The sequence below is a fragment of the Rhea americana genome, unplaced genomic scaffold, assembly GCF_003343005.1.
Source record: "Rhea americana isolate MKP2758 unplaced genomic scaffold, rheAme1 scaffold_48, whole genome shotgun sequence".
Classification (NCBI taxonomy): Eukaryota; Metazoa; Chordata; class Aves; order Rheiformes; family Rheidae; genus Rhea; species Rhea americana.
This window is the reverse complement of record NW_028186623.1, coordinates 979,679-1,004,907: the sequence shown is the minus strand read 5'-3', so window position 1 is coordinate 1,004,907 and position 25,229 is coordinate 979,679. Positions and strand designations below refer to the sequence as shown.

At 51.0% G+C, this 25,229-nt stretch overlaps 1 protein-coding gene across 4 annotated transcripts in view; it reads right to left on the bottom strand.

Annotated features, from left to right (window-relative positions):
* Positions 1-552: 552 nt before the first annotated feature.
* Positions 553-25,229, bottom strand: part of ST14 (ST14 transmembrane serine protease matriptase) — a 27,172-nt gene continuing 2,495 nt past the window's right edge. For 3 of the 4 annotated variants that reach the window (XM_085316780.1, XM_085316778.1, XM_085316779.1), the window contains 18 exons: positions 13,099-13,258; positions 12,692-12,819; positions 11,946-12,016; positions 11,310-11,470; positions 10,782-10,817; positions 10,064-10,301; positions 9,632-9,771; positions 9,096-9,193; positions 8,285-8,394; positions 7,168-7,298; positions 6,412-6,516; positions 4,873-4,980; positions 4,112-4,225; positions 3,800-3,925; positions 3,231-3,417; positions 2,461-2,735; positions 1,918-2,054; positions 553-1,337 (listed from right to left, as the gene is read on the bottom strand). In XM_085316780.1, the coding sequence (XP_085172906.1) occupies positions 1,176-1,337; positions 1,918-2,054; positions 2,461-2,735; positions 3,231-3,417; positions 3,800-3,925; positions 4,112-4,225; positions 4,873-4,980; positions 6,412-6,516; positions 7,168-7,298; positions 8,285-8,394; positions 9,096-9,193; positions 9,632-9,771; positions 10,064-10,301; positions 10,782-10,817; positions 11,310-11,470; positions 11,946-12,016; positions 12,692-12,819; positions 13,099-13,258 (2,487 nt within the window). In that variant the 3' untranslated portion in view covers positions 553-1,175. Of the gene's footprint in view, positions 1,338-1,917; positions 2,055-2,460; positions 2,736-3,230; positions 3,418-3,799; positions 3,926-4,111; positions 4,226-4,872; positions 4,981-6,411; positions 6,517-7,167; positions 7,299-8,284; positions 8,395-9,095; positions 9,194-9,631; positions 9,772-10,063; positions 10,302-10,781; positions 10,818-11,309; positions 11,471-11,945; positions 12,017-12,691; positions 12,820-13,098; positions 13,259-25,229 lie in introns of those variants that run through there. The other variant, XM_085316781.1, reaches the window with a different exon arrangement.

The following is a 25,229-nucleotide window of genomic DNA, read 5'->3' as shown; positions in this document are numbered from 1 at the left end:
TACAAAAGTAAGAAGGGCCCAAAGATTCACTCTGCCTCRGAGCAGGCAGAGCCATCCAATGTTACCAGTGCAGGGGACAAGCTGCAAGCAATCCTTCAATCACTTCTGCCCCGCTTGCGAAGCAAAGCRCCTGGCTGCACCCAGGAAGTCAAGTGATCAAGTCATCGAGTGTATTCTGGGCACCACGGGCTGTACCAGAACACGGGTCCGGGCCGGTGCATCACCGCAGCGGTACAGCATCGCCTCGCGAGAACAAGCAGCTAAAGCTAGAAGATGTAGCAGCTAAACCACAGCGTAGTGTTAAGGCACATTGTGGTAATGCCAATCTGCTGAGCTCTCTAGTCAGAAGATGGGTAAGCTGTGAGCGCACAGGGACCTGCACATCAGTCCCTTGAGGTGAGTGAACATGTTTCAGCCAGAACAGTCTCCCTCAGTGCTGCAGCTCTGGACTTGTTCTAGTGACTCTCACCCCAAAGAAAACAAAGTAAGTCGGCTGAAGGACGGAAGAGATGCCACCGCCTGGGACTGCGCCGAGGGAGGGATCCTACGCGACTTCTTCCCCCCCCCCCCCCCCCACCCCCCATGGTGAGTATTCCCCCCCCCATCACTCACGACCAGAAAAAGGGGTGCGGATGGCAGTTTGAAAACAAACGCAGGAGATAGAATATATTCTGAAAGCTGTTTTTGAACCTGTCCCAATAAAGTTTGCTTCTAAAAACAGAAAGTCTTTGTTTTTTTTTAATTTTTTTTTCCTATTTATGTATCTTGAATGAACAGCCCTTCAAGCTCTTCCTGGGAGCTGCACTAGCCTGCCCGCAATAGGAAACATCTTCTGTCCAGACATTAATTCTTAAACTGAGGCTGGGTTTCAGAGTGGGATTGCTGGGGGCTAAACCAAAACATCAGCTCAGCTTGCTGGTACCCACACATTAAATACAGACGAGCAGGTCCTCTGTGCTTGTCTCCAGCCTTTTGCTGCTGTGATGAACAGAGCTACACTTGCAGTCTGTGGCTGGGAGGCCCAGGTGCTTGCAGCGAGGTAGAGGGAAGGTTGAAGTTCACGGTGGAGGCAGCTCTCAGTGCTCCACTCCGTACAGTGTCCCTTCTTCACCGCTGGGGCAGCCCCAGCCAGCGGCGTACAAGACTTACGCGTCCATGTGAACATGAGCGTGTCCCTAGAGGCCAGTCTGCTCTTTGAGCCACTGGCGCAGCTTCGTGAGCCGGGTGTAGACTCCAGGCTTCTGTCGCTGTGCACAGCCATCGCCCCAGCTCACGATGCCAGCCAGGAACATCCGACTACTGGCTTCTACACTGACCAGCGGCCCTCCGGAGTCTCCCTGCACAGAAACAAGTGTTACATGTAAACATAAGCACCAACCTAGCACCTTGTCCATTGTGAAGTCCAGCAAGGTGTTATCACTGTCTTCAAGGCTAGCTGGGCTTCCTTCAAAATCTCTAAAAATTGTAACACAACTCAATCTCAAAAAAGAGTCAAAGTCATGCGTCGATACAATTTGCTCTTCACACCCATTCCAGTTTGGCTATTGTGTCAGCTAAGAAGCAGTTGTACAGATCTGTGCCATATTAAGTGGGGAAATATGAGAGAAAGTGCCAGAATAAAAAGGGGCTGAACAAATGGGCTGTAGATACTAAGCGTCTCGGTAGCAGCAATACAGTAGAATACTGTTGTTCTGCTTTCCTGCACGGTGCGCAGTGCTTGAGACTAAGTCAGTCATTCATCAATATAATTTGCTGCTCATGCTTATTCCAATTTGGCCATTGTCTGAACCGAGATGGAGCCATGGTGATTTGTACTGTATTAAGTAGGTAAGTGTGGCAATATGAGTGAAAGCACCAGAATAAACCCCCCCCCCCCACCAACAGCAATAAACTAGTGCTCTTGCGCTGCCTTCCTACCTGGCACGCGTCCACGCCGCCCGTCAGGATCCCAACGCACATCATGCGCGGCGTCAGCTGGCCAGACAGCAGCTCGTTGCACACGGTCTGGTTGATCAGCCGGATTTCTGCTTTCTGCAGGATGGTGGCACCGCTGCCTGTGAGGATGGAGGGCAAGCACAGGTTAAAGTACCCAGTGTTTTTAAGCAACCAGGCCCTCCCCTACACAAGTTTGTACCTACACACTGCATTCAGGCCTCAGGCACTGAGCAAGTGGCTAATTGCTAGGTAAATCCCCAGTGAAACAACATGCTTTTCCCTAACACCATTTTACCCGCAGGAGTGAGATATTATCTTTGTGAAACCCCAAGAGAACCCTGTTTGCCTTCAGTCTCGGGACAATATATATTATATATATATATATATATATATGTATATATAGGTTGTAAATTTATCAAAGAGAGACAAAGCTACAGCCAGCTCCCCTTTTCCCTAAAGCCATATGCTAAAATATGTCAATGTGCTCCCCCTGCCGCGATCTCACCGGGCACCCCTGGTGCTCACCTCCTTCTGCGGTCGCTCCCCATCCAGTCACCCACAGGTCCTTGCCAGCAGGGAAGTTGTGGGTGGAATCGGGTAGGCAGATGGGTTTGACAACGGAGGAGAAGGTAACAGGCTCTCGCAGCTCCATGACAGCAATATCATAGTCAAAGGTGTAGTCATTGAAATTGGGGTGGGAGATGATGCGCTTGATGGCTCGTGCTTGCACGTTGGCGCCGTTGCGGTTGCGTTGGTCRGTCAGTCCCAGGTAGGCCGTCCAGAGCTTCGGGTCCGAGTAACTGCAAGAGTTGCAACGCATGGGGCAGTGTAAAAGCCCAGTCGCAGAACTGGCGCAGATGTCCCAGCTCGACTGAGATGCAAAMAAACATGGCTTCTATCTTTACAAGTTTCCTTGAGAAGTGCCTTGCCTGCCCATGTGGAAACTGGTTTTTCCTTTTCAGACAAGCAACTGCCTGAAAATGGAAGTGCAACGGTCTGGGTGTCCTGCCCTGGTCCTGCCACCCTGAATCCCACCATCCATGAACCACTGCAGTGCCTGCAGAAGCTCCTGCAAGAACACAGGGCACTGAGGTGATGTTTAAATACATGTGTACTTCAAATGGCTGCTTCCACGTTAAGACAAGAAACTGTCCGAGGTCAAGCAGTGACTGAACCTTCACAGCACCCTGGACCTTGTCTTACAGAACAGCTGCATTAAGCACCTCCTCGCTCTTCAGCGAGGCAGGCCCCGATTCAGCAAATCTGGCAGAAGCGGAGCACCAGCTCCTACCTACCTGATGCCCTGCAGGTACCCGAAGCAATGTGCCGCGGACACCAGCCAGTGCGCCGAGATCAGCGAGGCCCCGCAGACGTGGCCCTGGCCCTTGACGTGGAGGCTGACCTGCCACGGCCATTCGCCCACGTCCGAGTTCTGCCCACCGACGATCCGTGACTTCTTCGTGTAGGAGCGGATCCCGCAGCCTCGGGGGAGGAAAGGAGTAAAGGCACTTAGTTGCTCCTGTTTTCACTCAGCACCTCCCCTCCCATCCTCTGGGAATATTACCTACGCCAGAGATGGCTGATGCTATCAGCACAAGAGCACAAACAGTTTGCTAAATTTGCTAAAAGATTTACTGGCCGTGTCAGTTAACGTGCAGATAAACCCCTGCATTATCTGCCCAAGCCTTCCTTAAACATCTTGAACACCACAGATGCTCTGCACACTGCTAAAGAATGTAGCTTGGCTATTTTCAAATCCAAACTGTCAGGCTGAAACACCCAGCAGCTCTCTCCAACACTCTGGAGTATTTGTCTAAGAGGTCCARCCCATAAAAATCTGGCCTCTTGTCCCCGGGGTACTCACTGCAGTTGTCCTCATCAGAATTGTCTTCACAGTCCTTCTCCCCGTCACACTCRGGGTTCTGCTTGCTGATGCAGTGCCCGCTGCGGCATTTGTACGTGTATTCCTTGCAGGAGACTGTCGCGGGGGCTGTTGCAGGTAGGCCAAAGGCAGAAGGGTTAGTCCCAGTGCTGGAGAAGAGCCCTTCACCTCTTCTACCCTTCCGCCGTCCCCAGGACGCGGCCACCTCGTGCAAGAACACACGAGACGGCCAGCCGCCAGCAAATCGTAAGAGGCTGCGTTTCAAGGGAAGACCCCTCCGCAGCCCATCCTCACCACTGTGGCAGGTGCCCTCATCACTCCCGTCTCCGCAGTCATCCTTGCCGTCACACTTCTGTGTGCTGGGGATGCATTTCCCACTGTCACACTTGAAGCTGTCATCTGAGCAACCTGTGGAAGAAGCAGCTTGTGAGAAATGGCAGGGCAGGGCAGGGCACAAACACCCTCCACAAGAAAGACCGGGCACAAAGCCTGCAAGACCTCCAGTGCATAGTTGTGCCCATATCTCTCTTCCTCCCAGGCAGGGAGAGACTCTGCTTACCATGTTCCCAAAGGCCTCCAATGACACGATCCCATCCCAGTCTCATCTGGAGTTCTTGCCCCTGTGCCCCCCTCACCACAACCACAAGGCCTTTGCTTGTCTTAGARCAGATATAGACACATTTATCCTCTTTCTTCTTGCAGCAGCCACATATAAACCTGTATTTCATGGGTCCTCAGTCTTTTCTTCTCTAAACTACATATCACCAATTTATGCAATCCTTTCCTTCCCAAGAGCCCATGCTACCTCCATCTCCGGTCATCCTCATTTCTCTCCTCTGAGCTCGTGCTCAGGGTTCCTGTGCGGACTCCAGAAAAGCTGCAAACGTAGCGCTCTAGGCAAGGCCTTGCTGCACCCAAGGTCAGGCTGGCATTTTGGACTCCTCACATGCCTGTCTCCAGCMTGGCACTTGCCTTCCTCAGCTCCATGTGCCTCCACCCAGCTCTTCACCTTGTTCAAGCCCCAGACCCTTCTGCCCGTGTGGCAAGTCACTTACTGCACTGCAGCTCGTCGCTGTTGTCGCCGCAGTCGTTCACACTATCACAGACCCAGAACTTTGGCTTGCACCAGCCATTCTGGCACTTGAACTGCTGGTCGGTACAGGCTGGAAAGGGACAGCGAAAAATCAGGTTGAAAAATCAGARGATAGACCTGAAAACGTGCTCATGGAGTCACCAACTATAGATCTGTCATTGCGTCTACCACAGCACCATGGAAGGATCTGGGCAGCTCTCCCAGCAGGTATCCAGGTGCACATGAACAAGCGCACCAGAAAACACCACAACAGCTGGGGCCACGCGTGCATACACACGTACGCGTGCACTACGCTAAAACACAGCATTTCCATGGCTCTGGAGACCACAGCTATCTGGCGTGCCACAGTGTCTTAGCCAGGTAACGACGAAGCCGACCTTAAACAAGCCTAAGAGCAGCAAGAGAGCTGGAGGCAACTACACAACAAAAACGAATGCTACAACCAAAGGGAAAATACCGAATACCCAGGTCGTTGTGGCCGCTCACTGCCCAGGGCAGCGAGAGGGCAACCAGAGCAGCGGTACACTGCTCCTCAAAGTACAGTCCCTTCCCTCAGAACAAGATCCTAAACCAGGGGACCCCCCCAACTCCTCTAATTAACTCCAGGCCCCAGATAACAACATAATCTATGGGATTTCTCTGTTAACCCAAGAGGAAAAATTACTGCATGAAGAAACCACCCCCATGCATCACACAGGTGTTCCAGCCAAATGTGTACTCTGCAATACCTGCCTGTGTTCAGTAACTCAACATGTTTTCATACCAAACACTCRGCTCAGCCAGGCACAGCCAAACCCGCAAGAGCCAGCAAGATTAAATGGAAAAACATGAGGGAGGGACTGGAAAGGGAGGAAGATTCCCCTAGGAGGGGACTTGATCAGAAGGAACCCCCAGCTCCCATACTCACGAAGGATCCTAGACTGAACCTCATACCAACTGCTGCTCACTCCTCTCTGAAGGAGTAAGGCAGTACTCGGGCTAGCAAGCAAGGGAGGCAGCGGGGCCAGCAGCTGGTCTGCAACTCTCAGCACTAAGGTGTGTTCTTACAGGTGTCCCTCTGGAGGGTGGCACATCTGATAGGCATGCAGAGCTAGAGCATACTTTGTGCAATAATTTAAGAGCACCTTTTGAGAGCTGACCTGCCCCTCAGATAGATGCACTGGGAGTGCTGTTGGAAAGGAGGCAAAAGCAGAGCTTTGCCACCAACTGTGGGGCTCATCACCTCCGCACACGTTCCTCTCCAACCAAACAGCAGCTCAGCAAGCCACAGAAGGCACTGCACARTCCTTGCTAAAGAGAGCCCACACAGGGGCTTCTCTCTGCAGTTCTTCTCATGATGCCAGATTATATGATGCCCACATTCAGTTCTAACTTTTCCCTCCTGCATTCTCCAAAACAACAGCAGTTAAACAGAACAGGGTCGGAGCACATACCCCCCAGTCACTCTCGGGCAGCACAGCCCTTCCTGTAAGAAGCCAGAAGAAATACAGGACAGACTTACTGCAGGCTCTCTCATCGCTGCCATCTACGCAGTCCAGCCACCCGTCGCAGCGCATGGTTTTGTCGATGCAGCGGCCAGTGCTGCAGGTAAACTTGCCAGGGCAGGCTGAGAGGGAGGAAAGGGATCAAATGACAAGGCAACACCTCTGTACCCTCCCCAGCTACCAGCCATTCTCAGCTCCAGGACTTCCTGAAGTACATATGATTTCTGTGCATTTTACAACCCTCAGTGGATCTCTCCTTCGCTAGCTTATCCAATCACTCATGTCAATTTTTAGCCTCTTTCAGCAAGTTTTGCAGCTCGGCTCTCAACAGGAACTTCCTTTTGAATCTAGTTCTTGCTAGCTTCACACCACGGCCCTTAGTTCTTGCATTGCCCTTGGGGTCAGCTAGTTAGCAATTTGTACCGTGTCACATCCATTCCTACATGCTCAGCAGGCAGAAGCCAGCTTGGCTGTGAAATAATGTCAGAGAATGAACTGGGTTCCCCCCGGAAATTTCTGCAAAGGACACAACTTTGCCATTATTCAGGGTAACCTGCTTACAGCATCCAACATTAAAAATACCTTTTCTCAGAACAAAGCAGGAATACAAAGAAGTTTGCAGTTAAACACACACTCCCCTAATGCCTCAGGAAAGCGTGCTTCCCAATTTATAGGGCAACGTAAGTGGAGAAGAGGGACACCCTCCAGTTCCTTAGTCTGCAGCACACCTGAGRCAAACTAGATCCCCCCACAGACTCCCGATTTCAACTCACGATCGCTGGAGTCATAGGACAGGTACTCAGCAGAGAAGCCGGTGTCCGTGTAGGATGAGTCCGAGTGGAACCGGACCTGTATTTTACTGGTCGTACTGGTCACCACAAACTGGGAGCGCTCCCCACAGTACCTAGAGGGAATGAGAGCAAAGATTAAGGCTACAGAGTCAGCACTGAGCAGCTTTTCTTCCATTCCTGAATCCCCCATCACCACATGGGGTCACTTTACACACCCTGATGGCAAAGGAGGCAGGAAAACAAGAGGTCTGAGCCCAGCATGGATCGCTGGACCTTGAAGTCTGTGCATAGGAGCCAAATTACCCTGCAGACATCAGAAGATTTAGGCCAATAGCAAACACTACCAAGCTGTGACCCTGACAATGATTTAGGAGTGAGTTCATCAAGACCCCTGCCTGACACACTCATCGTTGCATTTCTTTGATCTCGGATCAGTTGCGTCTTTGGATGCAGGCAGAGTAATGCCACAGCATCGGGCGGGTTAGCAGGAATCACTGTTACATAGGCCTCACTGCAAGAACTAGCTAGGACTGTGGATCCAGGTTCTGACTTTGCAAGTCCATCTCTTCACGGAAGGGTCAGCTCTCCTGCCAAGAACACTGGGAAGCAACACTGCTCCCTTCCCCTGTGCAGCACCAAGAGGTGTGTTTGGCCTGGCTTACACTAATTTGTATAATAGCAAACAGCAAGTGTAACAGTAAATGCATCGCATAATGCAATGTGATTACCCTAACAACGGAGATTTGCTCGTTCAAGCAAAATCATGCCAGATGTTTCTGTAGAGATCTGCCTTTCCGCACGCGAGGCATGTGATGTGATGCTTCACAGCCTGCCTTTTGGAGTTTTTTTTCAGCTGCGGCACACAACAAGCCCTCAGGCTATTCTCTCCAGAACCACGTGTGTGGCTCTCCCTTCTCCATCAGGCACTGAACTGTGAGAGCAGATCAGACCCAAGCACCTCCTGCCTGATGATACCGCAAACAGCAACAGCGCGCTTGTTCAAGGAAACCACAGGTACCCTATAACTAAACACAATCCCTCCCCTCATGGGGCCCAAACCAGCCACTACCAACCTTGTTTGTGAGTGCCTGACACCTACCTCGTGCTGTTGACCTCCACGTAGTCCTTGGTGCAGGAGCTSACAGGGATCCCGGGCTCCAGCACAAAGAACATGTTGAAGCGCACCTTCACATTCTTCTTCGAGGGGACCTGCAAGGAGACGGCGGGGCAAAAGGGAGCAGAGTCAGGGGCACATTGTTTTCTGAAGCACAGAAAATGTAAATATAGACAGAGACTTCCTGGGAAAATATACAGAAATATATATCTATATTTCTAAATATAGAAATATATAGACTGTATTTCTATATAGAGAATATATAGACTTCCTGGGAAAAAGGTTGCATTTAGAGGGAGGGACAGAAGATAACTGAAGAAGGAAAAGAARGAAACACAAATACCAGCTTCCTAAAAAGCCACTATTCCTCACTTTGTCATTTAGTCAGTTCACTTGCCTTATTGACCCCAGGATCCCACATTAAAGAAGCATACGGGCAGGGACCGACGCCAGACCTCAGCCAACAAGCCTGCTCTGCTAGGGCAGAAGGTTTCTCCCACCACCAGCTTTGCCGCCAAGTGACCGGCCTGTCCCAAGGCCGAAATTCTCCGTGGTTTGGGTAAAGCTAGGGACTGGGCTGCTCTGCCTACGGTTTATCACCGACTAAATGCCACAAGTTGCAGGCCTCTCACAGCTTCTTCTGCCTCTGACACCAGTCTTAAAGCTCTCCTCCAGTCATGCCAGACTCTTGGCTTCTAGGCAACATTCGCTGCTGTGAGCTCACTTGTGCCATGTACCGTATAAGTAGGTTCATTTGACAAAGTAATTAAGGCAAAGAGCAGACCCTGTCTCTTACCTCTATGTTCCAGACACAGTCAGTGGTCGGTGGGTAGTGTGCTGGGTAATAGGGCGTGGTAAAGGTGCCACTCTCTCCTTTCAGTGTCCCACCGCAGACTAGAAGATGAGCAGGAAGACAAAAACAGGTTAAAGATTCAAAGAGATAAGGCTTTCCCAAGTCTTAGCTGGCTATTGCCCGAGGCAGGAAGGGAGGTGCATACAATAGCCTCTAATAAGGTTAAGTTGATCTCTGGAGAGAGCAGCTCTGCTCCAAGGCTTGGAGCAAACCCAAGAGACCAATTAGGTACTTCCTGCATACATCAATCTGCATGTCTAATCCAACATAATTCTTATTTTGTCCTCCTCAGGGGACATCATTATAGCAGCCAAGAGCATTGTGGGCAAGGCAAGCTCTACGAGCAAGAAGGCGACCTGCTTCCAAATCTCTTAGGCTTGAAAATATCCCTGGCAACCTCAGTACAGCCAGAGCTGTGCCTCTCTATTTAGTTGTGCAAAGAAGAGGCGGTGGGGGACTGGGCCAAGGCCTCCACTCACCTGTCATCTTTGGGAGCTGGAAGAACTCAGCCTTAAAGCCAGGGAATCTCCCCTCCTTGTTGGTAACCAGTGTGACAAGCATGACGTTCTGGGAGGACAGGAAAGTCAGGTTGTAGGAAGGGGCGTAATTCCCACAGAGCCTAAGAAAAAAAGAAAAAGAAATGGACAAAATCCATTAGATACATCCRCAGAGAGAGCCCTGGGCAGCACAGATGACTCCTGAGCAGGGACAGGAGCTCAGTTACCAGGAGGAGTTTCCTGAAGACCAACATCACCCTCCCACATCTTACACCAGGACTTAGTGCCACACAGGAACCTAATGAGGGGCTAGCGGGAACCTCTTTTCTTCCCATCTTGGGAGTTAACATGAATTCCTCTCCCTCCTGTCTCCTCACCCAAGGGGGAAGGACAGCCAAGCCCCAAGGAACTCACCTCACCACAGCATCATGCTCCACARGGCTTAGAGAGTTATACACCTTGATATAGTCACTCCCGTCTGTGCACTGCTCCAGTTCCAGAGTCTTGAAGGTCAGGCTGATGATGGAGCCGGCATCAGCTCTCAGTGTCCAGTAGCAGAGAGCATTGTTGGGATACGGGCTGTTAGGGAACCCTGGTGTGGTGAAACTGGTAATTTCCCCTTCCTTGGCATGGAGGGCAAAAACGCAGCTATCTGCCCAGGAGAATAGGGAACAGTTAACAGGGCAAAGGAGGTGTAAGACAGGTATTTCCTCCAGATGCAGGGTAAGAAGCAGAGGACAGCTGAGGCATGGGAGTTCTGTCCCATCTTCCTCTGAGATACAGTGTGTGGCACTCCTGTTACTCCTCACCTGCCTGTAGGCTGTCCCTAGTGAGATGCCAGCACCATGCTCTCTCCCAGGGAGCACGCTTCCTCRTCTCCCTCCATCTACACAGTGAAGCACAGTGGCACGGAAGTGTAGACCGTGACACCCACCACCGCTAGATAACACTAGGGTCTGTACCACAATATGGCCACCCCCAAAACAGCTCTGAGCAGCACATGCAGCTCTCCCTCACACACCGTGCACCCCTCTTCAGGCCCTTCCCCACCCTCACAAAGGAAATAACGACTCCAGAGAGGCCTGGGGATGCAAAGAGGCTATTACCAGTGAGACCGAAGAACTGTACTTACTGTCTCGTGTAGAACGAGCTATGCTGGGGTCAACAGCTGCAGGAGGAAACAGAGGTGTTGTTATCCTTTGGGTTGTTGTTAGTCTTTGTGTGCAAGCCTGCAGAGGTCCCCGGGATCTGCATTCATTTGGCCTTGCTTGCGGGGTGTCCACCTGCAAGCTGGCAGGGGGGAAGCTGTTCCATTCCCGCACTCGCCAAGGAGAGCCCCACCGTGGGCTCTGGGGACCTGAGTGATCAAGCTTTTCTTCTGCAGGAGGAAGGATTTATCCCTGGCCCTCTCCAGGCAGGTTTAGAAGAGAACACAGAGTTCAACTGAAGGGGAGCATTCACACTGGCATCCCCGGTCTGCATGGGCCATCGAGTCTGTGCTGGTACAGCAAGTCAATCCCTGCAGCCGAGGTGCCCAAAGGAGGGGCGTGATGAGTGGTTTATCCACCCAGTGAAATGCCAGGCACCTTGTGTTCAGTGCTTCCCCCTTCCCCTGTCCCATCGCACACCCAGGCCCAGCAATCGCTGAGCCAGCACTCACGGAAAGCGACGATCGACTCCACCTTCAACACRGGGTTTCGCAGCCGGGGGTTCAGCCTCTGGATCAAGTTCTGCTTGTCAGCCATGGCCTTGTCGAGATCCTTCTCCCGGTACTTGGGGACAAAGAACTCTGACCAGTAGTAGGCAATGACACTGCCTTCGCTGCAGGGAAGGGCGATTATGCGGTGAGAGCAAGGACAGACAYGGGAGTGCTGAAGTACCACGGGAAAGGGCCAGGCTGCTTGACAAGCTATTTTCGGAGAGTGGCCATGGGGAAAGGAGAGTGTTAATGATAAACTAAACAAACTGTGGGCCAGCAAAGGCCCCCGCCAGCCTGGGGAGTCCCTCTCCAAGCTGCCAGGAACCACCTACTACGTTTCATGAGGCTCTGCAGCACCATACCTTGATTTTCACAAGACATCTCCCTCAGCACGAAATGAGGCAGACTGGCAGAAAACAATACGCTGGCTTAGCTCAGGTTGCTTTTCCCTGCCCACCCTTCACCAGGCTCAGGATGGCTATTGAGGAGTGTCCATCCACAGCAGTCCAGGAAAGAGCCTCTACAGCTGTGTGAGACTCCCAGCATTACCCTCCTCCATTCCCAACTTGGGTTCAGACAGCACCTCCTCATGCTCACCTGAACGCAGTTATTACTGTCTCCTTGTGGTAAGGACCAATATCTGCATGACTCTTGTAGATCTCCTCCACCTGAAAGGAGTTTAAAGCAGGAYGTTCAGCAAGTCTAGAAGCAGGGAGGAGAAAGGCTAAAGACAGATAGAACTTCAAGCCTGTCACAGAAAACGAGGGCATGTATCAGGCATCCCTGAATTACAGGAATCTGAAGCGGCAGAAGAGAAGTGGAAAGCTCAGAAGTCCCCAGACTCTTACATACTACAGCCCCACTCTGACTCAGGTCCTCTGGCTCTTCTCCAAGGAAAGCACGAGAACACAAACCTGAGGGGAAAGGCAAGACCTGCCACATCTTCAGCACTAAGGGCGGATATCCCTGCAGCTGGCTCCTGCCTCAGCCCGAGCCCCAAGGCCTGCCTCCTGCTCAGCTGCAGAGCTGCGTTCGTTCTCTGGCCCAAAACACCAGCTGACTGGTCTGCTGAGCCTGGGATTCGCCCAGCTGGCTTCATATGGCACACTGGGTCTCAGAGGCAGGGAGATACCGTGGCACTGGGCTGGAGTTTGACAGTGAGATCTAATTAAAAGGCATACTGCCTGCCCACAGCCCTGTGCATTATGCGACTCACAAGGACAGGGGAGACTCAGAGGTGCGAGAAAGTTCCCAGCAGCCTTCATAGAAGATCCCTGCAGTCATGGGTCAAGAGAAACAGCTGGCCTGCTGTTTCAGTGGGAGGCATCCAAGAAATCTCTTACCGTGCTCTTCACCTTCTTGGCAAGCATGGCGAACTCTGGGGTGCTGGAGTTCTCGTAAGCGTCGAGGAAGTCCCAGTTCAGAACCCGCAAGTGGCCATTGAAAACCTTCCGGATGGCCACGTTCCTGACTGGAAGGTAACGTTTCACAGACAGAAAGGCTGTCAGGACAAGGACTGAAGCACAGCAAGTCCCCAGTGACAGGGATCAGGGCAGGGCATCCCCCCATTTTCTCGAGCTGCCTGGGGCCTCTGGGTGTTACTGGAGTAGCTAAAAAGGGCACACGTGAGCAACACATGGTAACTGAATTGCTTCCAAGTTCACGGCAGTGGGGATATGACCCACTGCATTGCCCGACATGCCACCACCCAACCCTTCCAGAATTAGCCACAGCTTAACATCACACTCACATTTGAAGTGCCAAACCAGRAGGCCAGTGACAAGAGAGACAAGTAGGAAAACGACAAGCACGATGGTGATGACTACCCATCGCTTTGGCCCATGCTTCTCCACCTTCTTGGAGTTCATGGCAGGGAGGAACTCGACCCCTTCGTCCAGGTTGTTCATGTCCTAGAAGGGAAGAGAGGGCAGAGCAATGAAAAGGCCATTCCTAAAGCTCAGTTCAGAGAGGTCCAACTGTGAATAAAATTATCACACAAGTCACACATAAAGGATAGAGCAGAACTATCTGTCAAGTGCAACTCCTGTCGTACAGCCTCAGAGCATCAYACGAGAGCACAAAGCATCCCTTGGCGCCAGCAACTCCACGGTCACCCCCCAACAGGATGAACACTGAAGGATTCAGCTTGCAGATACACAGTATCAGCAGGTGACTYTTCCTCACTCACAAACACCTACTTCCTTCTTGGGCCTCATCCAAGGTGACCAGTTCAAGCAAACTCTGGGGCAAGCCCCCACACACCCCATGACCGTGGCACRTCACAACCGCAGAACCTCCAAGATCTCTGCCTTCCGGCAGATGAAACCACTGCCAGAAATTCACCCCTCCAAAACGCTCGCTATGTGACAGGTGTGTCACCCTCGCGAGCTATAAATAGCATTCCCGTAAAAGAAGAAACTGAGCATGAATTCTTTGCACATTTCCTGGTCCAACACAGAGCTCCTATATTTTTGCCTGGGATTTCCCTTCAGAGCAAACACCAGTTAAAAGAAATAAAGCAAATAAGTTAGGAAACACGTAACAAAACCCCACAGCTCATAACCAACCAGACTTCCAGAAGCAAACATTTTGGCTACGAAAGAACAGCTCTCAAAGGCAGCCGCCCTGCAAAGAGGAAGAACATCAGCCACGCGCAGCTATCACAGGGCTCAGAGTGAACAAATCGCGCTGGGAGGCAGGACTCCTGGCTTCGGCCTCCCACGCCGGGAGGGCCCCGGGCTAGGCGGCCTCTCAGCTCTCCTGAGGTTGGGATTTTCCTCAGGAGCTGTGCCTCCCACCGGGTGAGGGTCCAGCAGCTCAGGGAAAGCAGCAGCCAGCACGCAACCACGCAAGCAAGCAGGCTGAATTTGCAGAGGCCCCGCTCTGCAGGCACGCAGACACCAGGGCTCCCAGCGCAGCGACTCAGAGGCAGGGACGGAGTYTGAACTTCTAGCCCCAAGCCCACACGCAGCGCTGCTGCCCCACGCCGCACCAGGTCACGGAGAGGAAGGTCTCCGACACAACGGAGCCCTGTATCAGCTGCGCACGCACAGGCAGAAACTCGGGACAGCAGGGAGCGTCAGCAAGCCCTTCGTTACTCAGAGTTTCACTTTCACCAGCCCGGGGCTCATCTGCCCTCCATCTTTTCCCTTCCCCRGTACCTGCTGCCAGTAAACGCTCCTGCCGGGGAGAGAACCAGAGTAGTGCTTTTCATCCTCAAATCAGAGCAAGGTGGAGAGAGACAATCTACTTCCCATCTTGGCACGCTCTTGATGAGACAAGCTTGCCTCGYGTGTCCACCCAGACTACAGAGAGAGAAGGAGGGATTACCTAATGCTCTTACAAAATCTGGAGGGTGTAGCTGAGAGATCCGAGCCACGGATCTGTAGTCTGGAGAAAACCAGAAACCTGAGAGAGGTTTCAGACCCACCTTCCCTACCCTCTAACATGAGCAGAGCTCTTGCAAACAGCCGCAGACCTAACTGCCTTCAGAGGATGTCAGAAAGGTCTGGAGCATCCTTACAGGCAGACTTGCGAAGCCTGGGTCCTCACTCCATACCCCAGCACTGCTGGCTGCCTCCTCTCCTCCTCAGAGGTGGCCTCACTCCTGCACTAGCACGCCTGGTGAGAGCCGACCATACCCTCTGCTTTGACAGGGCTCTCTCACGCATGTCTAGGGCTCCTCAGACAGGAACAGCCCCTAGGTGAGGACATCTCACCTTCTCAGCCACCACCTTCCTGTTTCTCCCTCTGTCGTTCCCCTCCTGGGCCTTACCGGGCAGGGTGTCCAGCAGCCTCCCGGCTCCGCGACTGGGCAGAAACACAGGGCCCTGGATGACAGCAACAACGTGGCACCACAAAGTGCCGACTAGCACAAATTCACGGCATTCAAACACAGTTCTACGCTTTGGAAGAGGTAACTTTGTCCCCACAAGCACGATGCCAGATCAGATGTYGCCAGTCCTCTCTCAGCAAGTCTGAGAGCCCAGGGCTGACATAAACATATACCAACTGCTCAAGTTAACTCAACTGAAATGTCACAAACTCCCAAAAGTCAGAAAAAAAAAATCAAAGGGCATCAAGTCACCAACAACAGAGACCTCTGAGCCCACTATGCTCTTGCTCCAGACCCAGGTGACAAGTTGTCCTCTCTCTGCTTCTGGCTTTATCACCCAAACCTTCCCTTGCAGGTTAGCCCARCTCCCACTTGTATCATTCTCCCATTCATTTTGCCCTTCTCTTAACCCAACCTCTGTCCCTTCCTGCCATGTTCTTTCCTTGCACAGCTCCTCCCACCCTACTCACCTCACCAAAGCCTCTCCTCCCTTAAGGAGTGGCCTAGAGCCCTTTACAATAGAAAGGGACAGGGCAGGGGAGGCACCTTACACCTAATTTGCAAAAGACTTTGTAAATTTAATCCTCTGCTAACACTTACTAAAAGGCCATCAAGATTAGGGGAAGGTATTAGTCTTCACGTCCTTTACTTTCAGAATAATCTGAATTTATCATTGGACAGCTCTCCACCACAGCATGGCAGAGGTGAAAAGAGACTTCATTCATTTATTTAACTGTTACTTACTTCATCAGGCGGAGCAAAAAGAAACCGACCTGAACCACACCATCTCTGAGGTGCCAGAGCATCTCTGTCTTCGATATCAAACCACAACCAGAAAAAAAAAAACATAAGACCTTCCACAGAAGAAAGTCCCACGGGGTATATTAGCCACAAAGCCATTCCCCCCATCTAGCTTGGGAAGTTGCTGAGCTGCAGATCAGTGGATCCTGGGAGCAGTCACCAGCGAGGCATCACTGTTGCCTCTTCCAGGCAGTTGCTACTGACTGCTGTCAGGCACTGAGCAAGACACATCATTGCTCTGATCCTAAGACAGTTTTTGGGATCAGCCAGCTCTGCCAGGTGTATCTTTGCCTGAGTTGTCCCTTTCACAGGGGCCTTTAAGTTCTGCTGATGCACAAACTGCTGCTGTCRCTCTCTTAAAATGGAAATAACTGTTTGGCTCTCACAGTCACAGAGAAAAAACTTGAAAATGTAAACCAAGGAAACTTAAATCAAGGAATGGTTCCTTTAAAGTCAAGATTGCCTTAAGTTTGACTCCCCATCTTTGAACATTCAGAAAGATCCATCTGGCTCCCATCAGTTTCCAAAGCATACAGGACATCCYCTAAAAGCCCTCTGCTTGGGACCCTTCCAGCCAAGCCCTGCCAGGTATAGAAAATAATCTGGCCACAGATCTCACAAGCATCTCCCATCTCCCACTGTGATGGTGCTTGCAGAGCTAAGCCTTTCCTTGACTTCCAATAAGTCACTGCTGTTTGCAAAAGAAAGGTATTTAATTTGCTTCTCACACCTGCSGGAGCCTGCAGCAAGGAAATAGCCCCCAGGGCTTAAATGATGTATCTTTTCACAAAGCAGCAGCTTTCCCAGCCTTCCTGGGGTCAGCGAGAAAAAGCTGCCTGTCCTTAGCTCAGAGAGGCAATGTCTGTGTTTGTCCTGAGGAGCAACTCCTGGGCGCAAGCGGTTAAATCTCTGCCTTAATACTGCACTCCTCCGGCAGGCTGAATTCTACCAGATGGTGTTTCTTTCCTGAAAGAGGGATCCCGCGCATCTAGCGGGGAGGAAYGGCATTAAAGGGCTGTGGCAGCAGCAAAATGACACAAAGAACTCAGGCCTGCTCCGGCTACTGGGAGAGCAAAGGAAACCCTACTCAAAGCCTCGTCTCCCTAGGAAAGCATGACAGCAACGGTATAACGCAATCCGTACTGCCCACTGTCCTTCCAGGGTCCAGGCGCTCATAACATCAAACACACAGAGAGCCAGAGTCCTACTCCAAAAGAGCTCACCATGGGGACAGCATCACYAAGTGGAAGCTACGTGCTCCAGCCTCCAGAGCTCCAGTCCTTCCAACAAGGAGACGTGACCATATCTTCCATGGCTGCAACTGCCCAGCAGCCTGCAGCCCCAGGGCTGAGCATACCTTCAGCCCTCCGCAAAATCCCCCAAAATTCAGTTTCAGCAAGCAAGGTGAGGAGACCAAATCGTCTCTCAGACAAATCTGAGGCTCAGTTGCGGGTAGAAGATCCTGCTGTACAAGAAGACTCAGCTCCACGGCTGAAGCATTTTAACGCTCTCTTAGAACTAAAGGTTATGTCCTTTCAAAGCCCAAACTCTTGGACATGAGCAATTAATTACTGTGATTAAACAGGGAAGAAAATACAGCTTCCCTCCCCCATTACACAAATAAACAYGCACCCCTCCCTTGGTGGCTTCAACCCAACCAAAGGAAGCTAGGCAAGGAAACTCACAAACCAAGCTTTCTTCTGAGAATTTCTCTGCTCCTCTTGGGAAAAAGGACTACAGATCTTAAACCTGACAATGTTTCCAGCATGTCACTGTCAGTTGCCCTTTTTTTTAGAGCTGAGACAGCAGTCAGATCCACAGCACCAAAGGTAATTAAAGGAGTGTGGAGACTCTTAGATTATTGTTATTATTTTTACCCTTGTGTAAGTGCATAAGCAGTAACAGAGGTTGTGTTCCTTGCAAAAGTTGCCCAGTGATCAGAGAGGTATATGAGAATGGATCCAACGAGGTTTCTTTCCCTGCCCTCTGTTTTGAATTCAAGATCTCACCTTCTCCCTTCCTGATGCCTTATGTACATATTCCCCAGCCTCCTCCACAGGCATTTGTATGAAGCTGCTCTGAAGAGCTGTTGCATACTGCAGGCTGGGTAAGCAGCCCTGATCCCAGCCTAGTATCTTGTCAATACAAGGCAAAGGATCTGAAGCATCCCCCAAGYGCTACAGGAATGCTCAGCTGGATTACGTCAGAAAGATTTCAGACAGGGCCCCATGTCCAGAGCTCTGAGTAAGAGGCTGAATCTTCTCTGCCCACACTCAGCGCAAACAAGCACCCATTTGACCTTATTGTCGGACACGACYGGACCCAAACAGCACTGCTCAAGCATCTGCTCCTCCCGCCGTGCTTCTTGCTGCACTACACATCCCCTTTGCTGCTGCCACTCCTGCTCATCAGGGAACGGTAGCTCCGCTGGGGCACTGGCCACCTCTTCTCAAAACTAGACAGAAACCAGCAGAGACCAGAGACAAAAAGCAAGAAGTGGTCAAAAGATCATAGTTACAGCAAGAGAGACACAACTAAGAGTTTATCTCCGTTAGCTGCAAGCTTGTAAATACATTTCCCTTGCACCACATATTCCCTTTCTGGAACACCTTAATCACAACAGTAAGTACATTTGTAAATCGGAGAGAGGATCTGAATGCATGTCCTGCTTGAACCTCATCCGTGACTGTCCAGGAACCAGTCACTAGCACAAAGTGACTCAAGGTCTGAGTCTCCCATCCTTCTCAAGGAAACTATTTCAATAAACATTAATAACAGAAAACCTCCCCTGATAGTCTCCCCACATTAGTCACGGGTTCGGTTACTTCCTCTTACTCCTCTTCACTCAGTCCTCACCATCAGGCACCTCAGGGATTTCTATTGTAGGAAGAGAGTTTCAGATTAGAGCATCAGCCAGGCTGGTTTGACCGCTGCAGCCACGCAGCGTCCCGGGAGGAAAGTCACGTGCCAATCAAGTGAAAGGGTGAGAAAGACATCAGCCAGCCATTTAGCACAGCAGTCAAGGTCCTGCTGCTGGGATGAGGAGACAGGACACATCAGCACAGGATTCCCTGGCAGCAAAAAGTTCTCTCTGTACAAGAGTGAGGTTTTTGAACAACAGTAACCCTCATAGGCACAGAGGAAAATATACCTTCTCCAAGGCACTGTATCACACTCCATTTTACTTCCAACAGGCCAAAAGCTCTGGGAGGACAAAAAGGAGCATCTTCTACACCAGAACATGCCTGGGATTCTTAATGCCCTTAATACCTGGGAGGGACAGTGGGGTGAAGGAAGAAGAGTTAGGAATTAAAGTGCTTAACTCCCTTGGGCTGCCTTGCATATACAAGCCTTTTTATGAACTGGAAGAGCAAGCAGTGGCCCCAGTTGGCAGGAGCTGAGGCTAGAACTGGTGGTCAGAGCCCCAGGCTGGGAACTGTGGTGCGGGGAACCAAAGTATCCTATGTGACGCCAAACAAGTCCTTCTCATCTCTTAAATACTTTGATTTTCCATCGAAACTAAGCCAAAGGTCAGCGCTCTCACATTCTTCATCTGGTTTTGCTGGGTCCACCAGTTCTTCTGTGCCTCAGTTTCCCCAAGTACACAGTCAATGAGGAAACTTGGAGAAGGACTGTGCACAGGTAGATTTATATACTGCTTGATGGTCTCCTGCATACAACTCCTCAGAGCAGAGAGTGCGGAGAGTAGCGAATCCTGTGCATAAACAAACCTCTTCACTCCTCCTCTATAAACCAGATGCAAAATATATTTTTAGACAGGAACCACAATCTGCATGACTGGACAAACCAGAAGATGGAGGAGTGACTAATTCCGGCAGTGGGAAACCCAGCAGGCACACAACAGTGGTGGGAACTGCCACAATAGGCTCCGGGCTGGAAATGCTTCACTGGAAAGCAGAAATATCCTCCAGCAAAGGCCAGGAAGCGTCACAGAGTAGTACCCCTCAGGACAAGAGTTTCTGGGATGTTTACAAAGCACTGGTCCACTTGGGGTCAGCAACTCTCACACAAGGCGATTTCAGGCTTGTTTGAAGGCTCCAGCAAGACAGCTTGATGTAGCCCAGGCACCAGAAGCCCACACTGCTCTCCCCTCCCAGATGTGTACTACCCTTCTCACTCAGAGTCTCTGCCTAGGTCACTGGATGCTGGCCCACAGACCTACTGGACTCCTGGCTAGGAGTTTCACCTACCCTTTATCACCAATGGTTGATTTATTTGCCCAGGACAAAAGGGTTATGGGGTTCAGCTGCTTTCCTGGACCTCTACTGCATTCCAGTATCAGCTCACCTGTCACAATGGTGCTCAGGGCCAAGACACACAGATCACAGAGCAAAAGAACGTGTGCGCGACCCGGGCAGTCTCATCCAGCCCTGCAGCCAGCATAGCTTGAGAAGCTACTTCTCCACAGCCTGGGTCGGTCACTGTGCTCCAGGTCTGCGTGAACCCGCAGGGACCAGAAAGTTGCACAAGACCCATCATTTCACACTAATGTACCTGGCCAAGAAAAGGAATCCATGCAAACGAAAGTCAGAGAGGGTCTGGGGGCGGACCGCTCGAACGAAGTACAGTAGTTGGACTATGTGGCTTGACTCCTAATTACACCCTTGAGATCCTAGCCTGTGTGTCCAAGAGGCAGTTCCCACCCCCCACCCTCCTTTTCCAGCCACACTTGCCTCAGCTGGTGTTTAATAAAAACTAAAATAGCACATGGGCAGTTCCGTGCTGGAAAAGAAAGGAGCAAAACCCATCAGCTCCAGGTACCGYCAACAAGCCAGGTTCRGACCTTSGCACACACCAGCCTTGGAGATCAAYGGGCTGGGCTTGTAGATGCCCCATCCCTGCTGAAGGGAGACTGCCTGTCTCAGAATGATCTACATCCAAGTAAATCCAACTTGTCAGCCGAACCAAGGGTGTTAGTTGCTCCCTTTGGCACCAGTGGCACAGCTCCTTCAGAGCAAAGAGTGGGCAAAATCACATCCCATAGTCTTTTCCCACTGCAGATTTTGTGAAAATATTTTATTCTCTCAAATCTGAGATTTTCATGTAATCACTTGGTGGGGAGGGGGAACAGAAATCATGACTTAGGTGATATTTGAACTGTCCGCATTCAGGTGGCTAAGCTGGGAGCTCAGTAAAGAAAGAGAAAAGAACCATTCGAAAGGGCGATTCACATCTTGGGCACCCTCCAAGGCTTTACTAAGTAAGGCTAATCTGCTCCAGGGCAGAGAGGGAAGAGAAACCTATATTTTCAAAGCCTGGCTGAAACAATACTCATCTGAAATTTCCCAATTACACTGAAAGCCAACACCAGCTTTGTAGTGCTGGCATAATGGTAAACCCGGTTTCCCACAAGAAAAAGATCTAAAAGCTGCTGACATATGGCATGCACAGTATGCAGCTTGCTTCACTCAAATACCTCAAAGAACAGCTACACAACCCTTGAGATCAGCTCCTGCCTCAACTCTCGYAGAAAACTCTGGTACTGTTTCAGGAAGAGATCATTGGTGTTTAGCAGACTCTCATGAGAATAAACTTCTCAGAAACTCTTGATAAGAAAAGTATAGAAACAGCATACACAGAACTAAGTTTCACTGAGGCATATTTGTGCCGTGTTGCAAGAACATGGACAGTAAAGCCCTGAAGAAACTTTGCTAGCATTTTATTTTTCTTTTTCAGTTCCTTATTATGGGTAATTACACTATAAAATGATGGCATCTGACCTAAAGAGGGAATATGGAGCAGGAAATAAGGGACACACAGTCCTCTAGACTGCCCACCTTCCTGGCACACAGGGCATGTGCAATAGGGAAAGATAAAAGTCACACACTTATTTCTAGTCTTAGGCTCAGTTCTCTGCAGCATTCAATCACCCTGTGACCATCCTGAGTCATACGAGAAACTGAATTCCATTATGTTTATTACAGAAGAAACTAAGTTAATGTTTGCACAGGACAGCACAGCCTTGGCTCGCTGCCCTGCATCAGGCTCACCAGGCAGCTGTTTCATGCAACACGGCAGCTCATGGAAGTGCTCACACTTCTATTTGTGTTTCGTTGTAGCAGAGACTTTTACATAAAAGGCCTCATAATTCTTGGGGAGAAGTGGGAACTAAAACCACCTTACATGCCTGACATATGCAGCTGTAAACCATGAAACTTYCCCCTACAGCATACTTATTTCCGAAGACCAGAAAAGAAAAAAATGCCACAGATGTAAAAAGCTTATTTAAAATACTCTTAAATCTTCCTTGGTACAGAAAGTACTCTTTGAACAACAAAAATGCCCTCAAGTAGCCTGACAAAAACAGCTGTGCTCCAGACTTGGATGGAATTCTCCAAGYTCATCTTTGCGTTTCACTCAGTCTCTACTGACTCTCAGGTTTGAGGGTCACCTGGCCCAAGACAGTGGACCTGCCTGGAGCCAACAGCACGGGGAAGGCCAGCATCTCCTACTAAACAAAGCCTTGTGCTACCACAGCAGAGCATGGGCTCAAAGGGGCCTCTTGGTCTGAGCTTTGATAAACGAAATCTCAGTCAAGGCATCTTTTGCAGGTCAAATGTCCTGTCTKCTAGTACTTCAGCATCACACTCAACAGGCAGCCATCAGCAGTAGCTTTCTTCAGTAGAATGCATCTTTGGGCTAGCAAACACRTAATTATTTCAAAACAAAACTTACAAACTCCCCGCCTCCRGCAGGGCTCCAAAGGTGGGTGGAGYRGGCAGGTCCCTCACAAGGTAGCAGAACCATCACCTTTAACATGATGCTGCTCTGGGACAAATCTATCCCCACCAGCAGCYGTGTTAGCTCSCCTCCCTTTTGCCCTAGTGTATTGGCCAGATGCCACAGGACCTTTGTTTGCAAGGGTGGCCCCAGTGGCCTTTGGATGGAAACTGCATATTGCATCCTGGGCAAGGCGAGAACCTTTGGTCCGACACATTCTCTGTGGCCAGCCCTCAGCACTCTCTCTTTGTACCCTCAAGAGTTATACGAAACGATCTTTTGTTTGCAGAGCAAAGGTCTCTCGTACTCTCAGTCAGCCCCAGCCCCTTTTTCTCATCGAGCCTTCCTTATTCCTGTTTGCCTTTGGCAAGAACAGCAGTAAAACTGGCCTGAGCAGCAGCTCAGCTACCAGTCAGTTCACACTATGCGAGAGAAAAGCTCTGCAGCTTTCCAAGGAGTAGTAGYTTCCCCTCACACCACACGCAAGAGTTATAGCAGCTTCTCTGCCACAGGAGGAAGTGTAGCTGTTGCAAAACACTTTGATTTGCTTCACCGTCATGTTTAGAGGGAGCCAAGTCCAACAACAGTTGGCCCACAAGGGACAAACTCCTCAGCTAGAATTACTCACTATGAGGACAGCAGCTGATGTTAATATAGGTGAAAAAATCTTGTGAGAGGTTTGCACATCCTTTTCTATTGAGTATTTTCCCCCAACATAGTAAACACCCAACTGCTCACTGGCCCAGTCAGCAGCAGCCACAACGGCTATTCCCACACCAGCTGCAGGCAAAGACTGGTACAACACACAGAGAGAGGTCAAGACCAGACTGGGGGCTGCACCCCAGGGGCAGGCCTTCCAAGGAACCAGCCTTAAGCCCTTCCTGTTCTCCTCATCGCCCAGGCAGCCACGGGGAGTTGGGTGGACACACAGGGACAGATAGGAGTTCAAAATTGAATGCAGACCTTCAAAAGTCATGCAGCAGTCAGCGTGACTGCAGTAGAAGCCTTCACAGAGCAGCTGATCTGCTAGCCAAGATCCAGATGCTGTTACGGACTCTGRACAGACATTCCACCTTATGACCCCCCAAAGAGCAGGGGAAATGAGTCACAAGGAAGACCGCTGAGCAGACTGTGCAGATCTGAACACGGCATTGCTCCATCATCCCCATCCACAAGCATCACCAGAAAGGGCTGGTACCGTTTCTCCACATCTGCAGGGAGAGACTCCCAGACCAGATCAGCTCCTTTTTGCACAAGGAGGGGAGGATGTGGCACGCTGCTGCTTCTCGCAGCTCAGCCTTAGTATGAATGAGCCCCTCGAGCATTTAGCTCCACAAYGAAGATTTCTCAAAGGCACATCCGTCCCACCAGCACTGCCGTAACCAGCARGGAACTCCCCGACACGAGCACGGCTCCGCCAGCCTCGCAAACCAACCTTCTGTCAGGAGAACATCGCAGGCAGCTATGGCTGTACTTTGAGCAGTGATGTCACCCCAGCCTGGCCAGGTGACAGGGACCTCATGCAGAACAGTATCAGCGAGACCAATTCCTTCCTTACTTTTCAGGAGTCACCGCAGCCCAGTTACATGAAGGACCACCTGGCTGGAGGCAAGGCTGGAGGCCAACCTCCTCCTCAGTGCTAAAGGAACTGGCTCCTTTGCCACCGTCAGATGACAAAGGCTGAGCCCAGGGCTCAGAGATCTGCCACACGGAGCTCCCAGGGGAGCTACAAAAGCACTGTTTTCATATTGCAAGTCCATTTTCGAAACAGCTCTGTAGCTCTGCGATTTTGAAGGCTGTCCCAACTGACTCTCAACTAGGAAGAACAGCAAGACTGTGGCTTAAACTTGCTTACTTTCAGAGCGCGCAAATAAAACACCGGTTAATTAACAAAGCCACAAAGCCCTTGGTTAAAGTGAGGCCTGCCGAAGACTAGAACTGGTTTAGTTGGATCTGTTGCTAAACAACATAGGTTCACTCACTGTAAACAGTTCACCTCTGCGTAGTTTATCTTACTCATGTCACCGCAGTCTACTTTATTTAAGTTGAACTCAAAATCATCAGAGCTATTTTAACACAGACAGTAACACGACTTAACCTCCAAACGAACCGCTCCACCGTGACAGCCAGGAATTTCCCTTTTCCAACGGAAAGGCCACAAAGCGCCCTGTTCTCCTGATCTTACCCAACGGCGGAAATCAGACCAGGGATGCGGAGGGGGAAACGGTGCCTCCGAGCCCTGCTCGACAGCTGCTGCCTAGCCTGACCTCCCGCCTCTTGCCGACTGCACCAGCTCAGCCGCTCACCCCTACCGCCCGGCGGCCCCGGAGCCAAAGCGGCCGGGCCCGATCCGCCGAAGGAGTGGAAGCACGCTGCGGCCAAGGGGGCTCAGCCCCGCGGGCGGCTCCGCCGGGACGCGCGGCGCCGGCAGAGCGCCCAAGTCCCTCCCGGGCCGCGCAGGTGGGAGAAGCGGGCGGCTCCTCGGCCGGGAGCGCCGCGCCGCC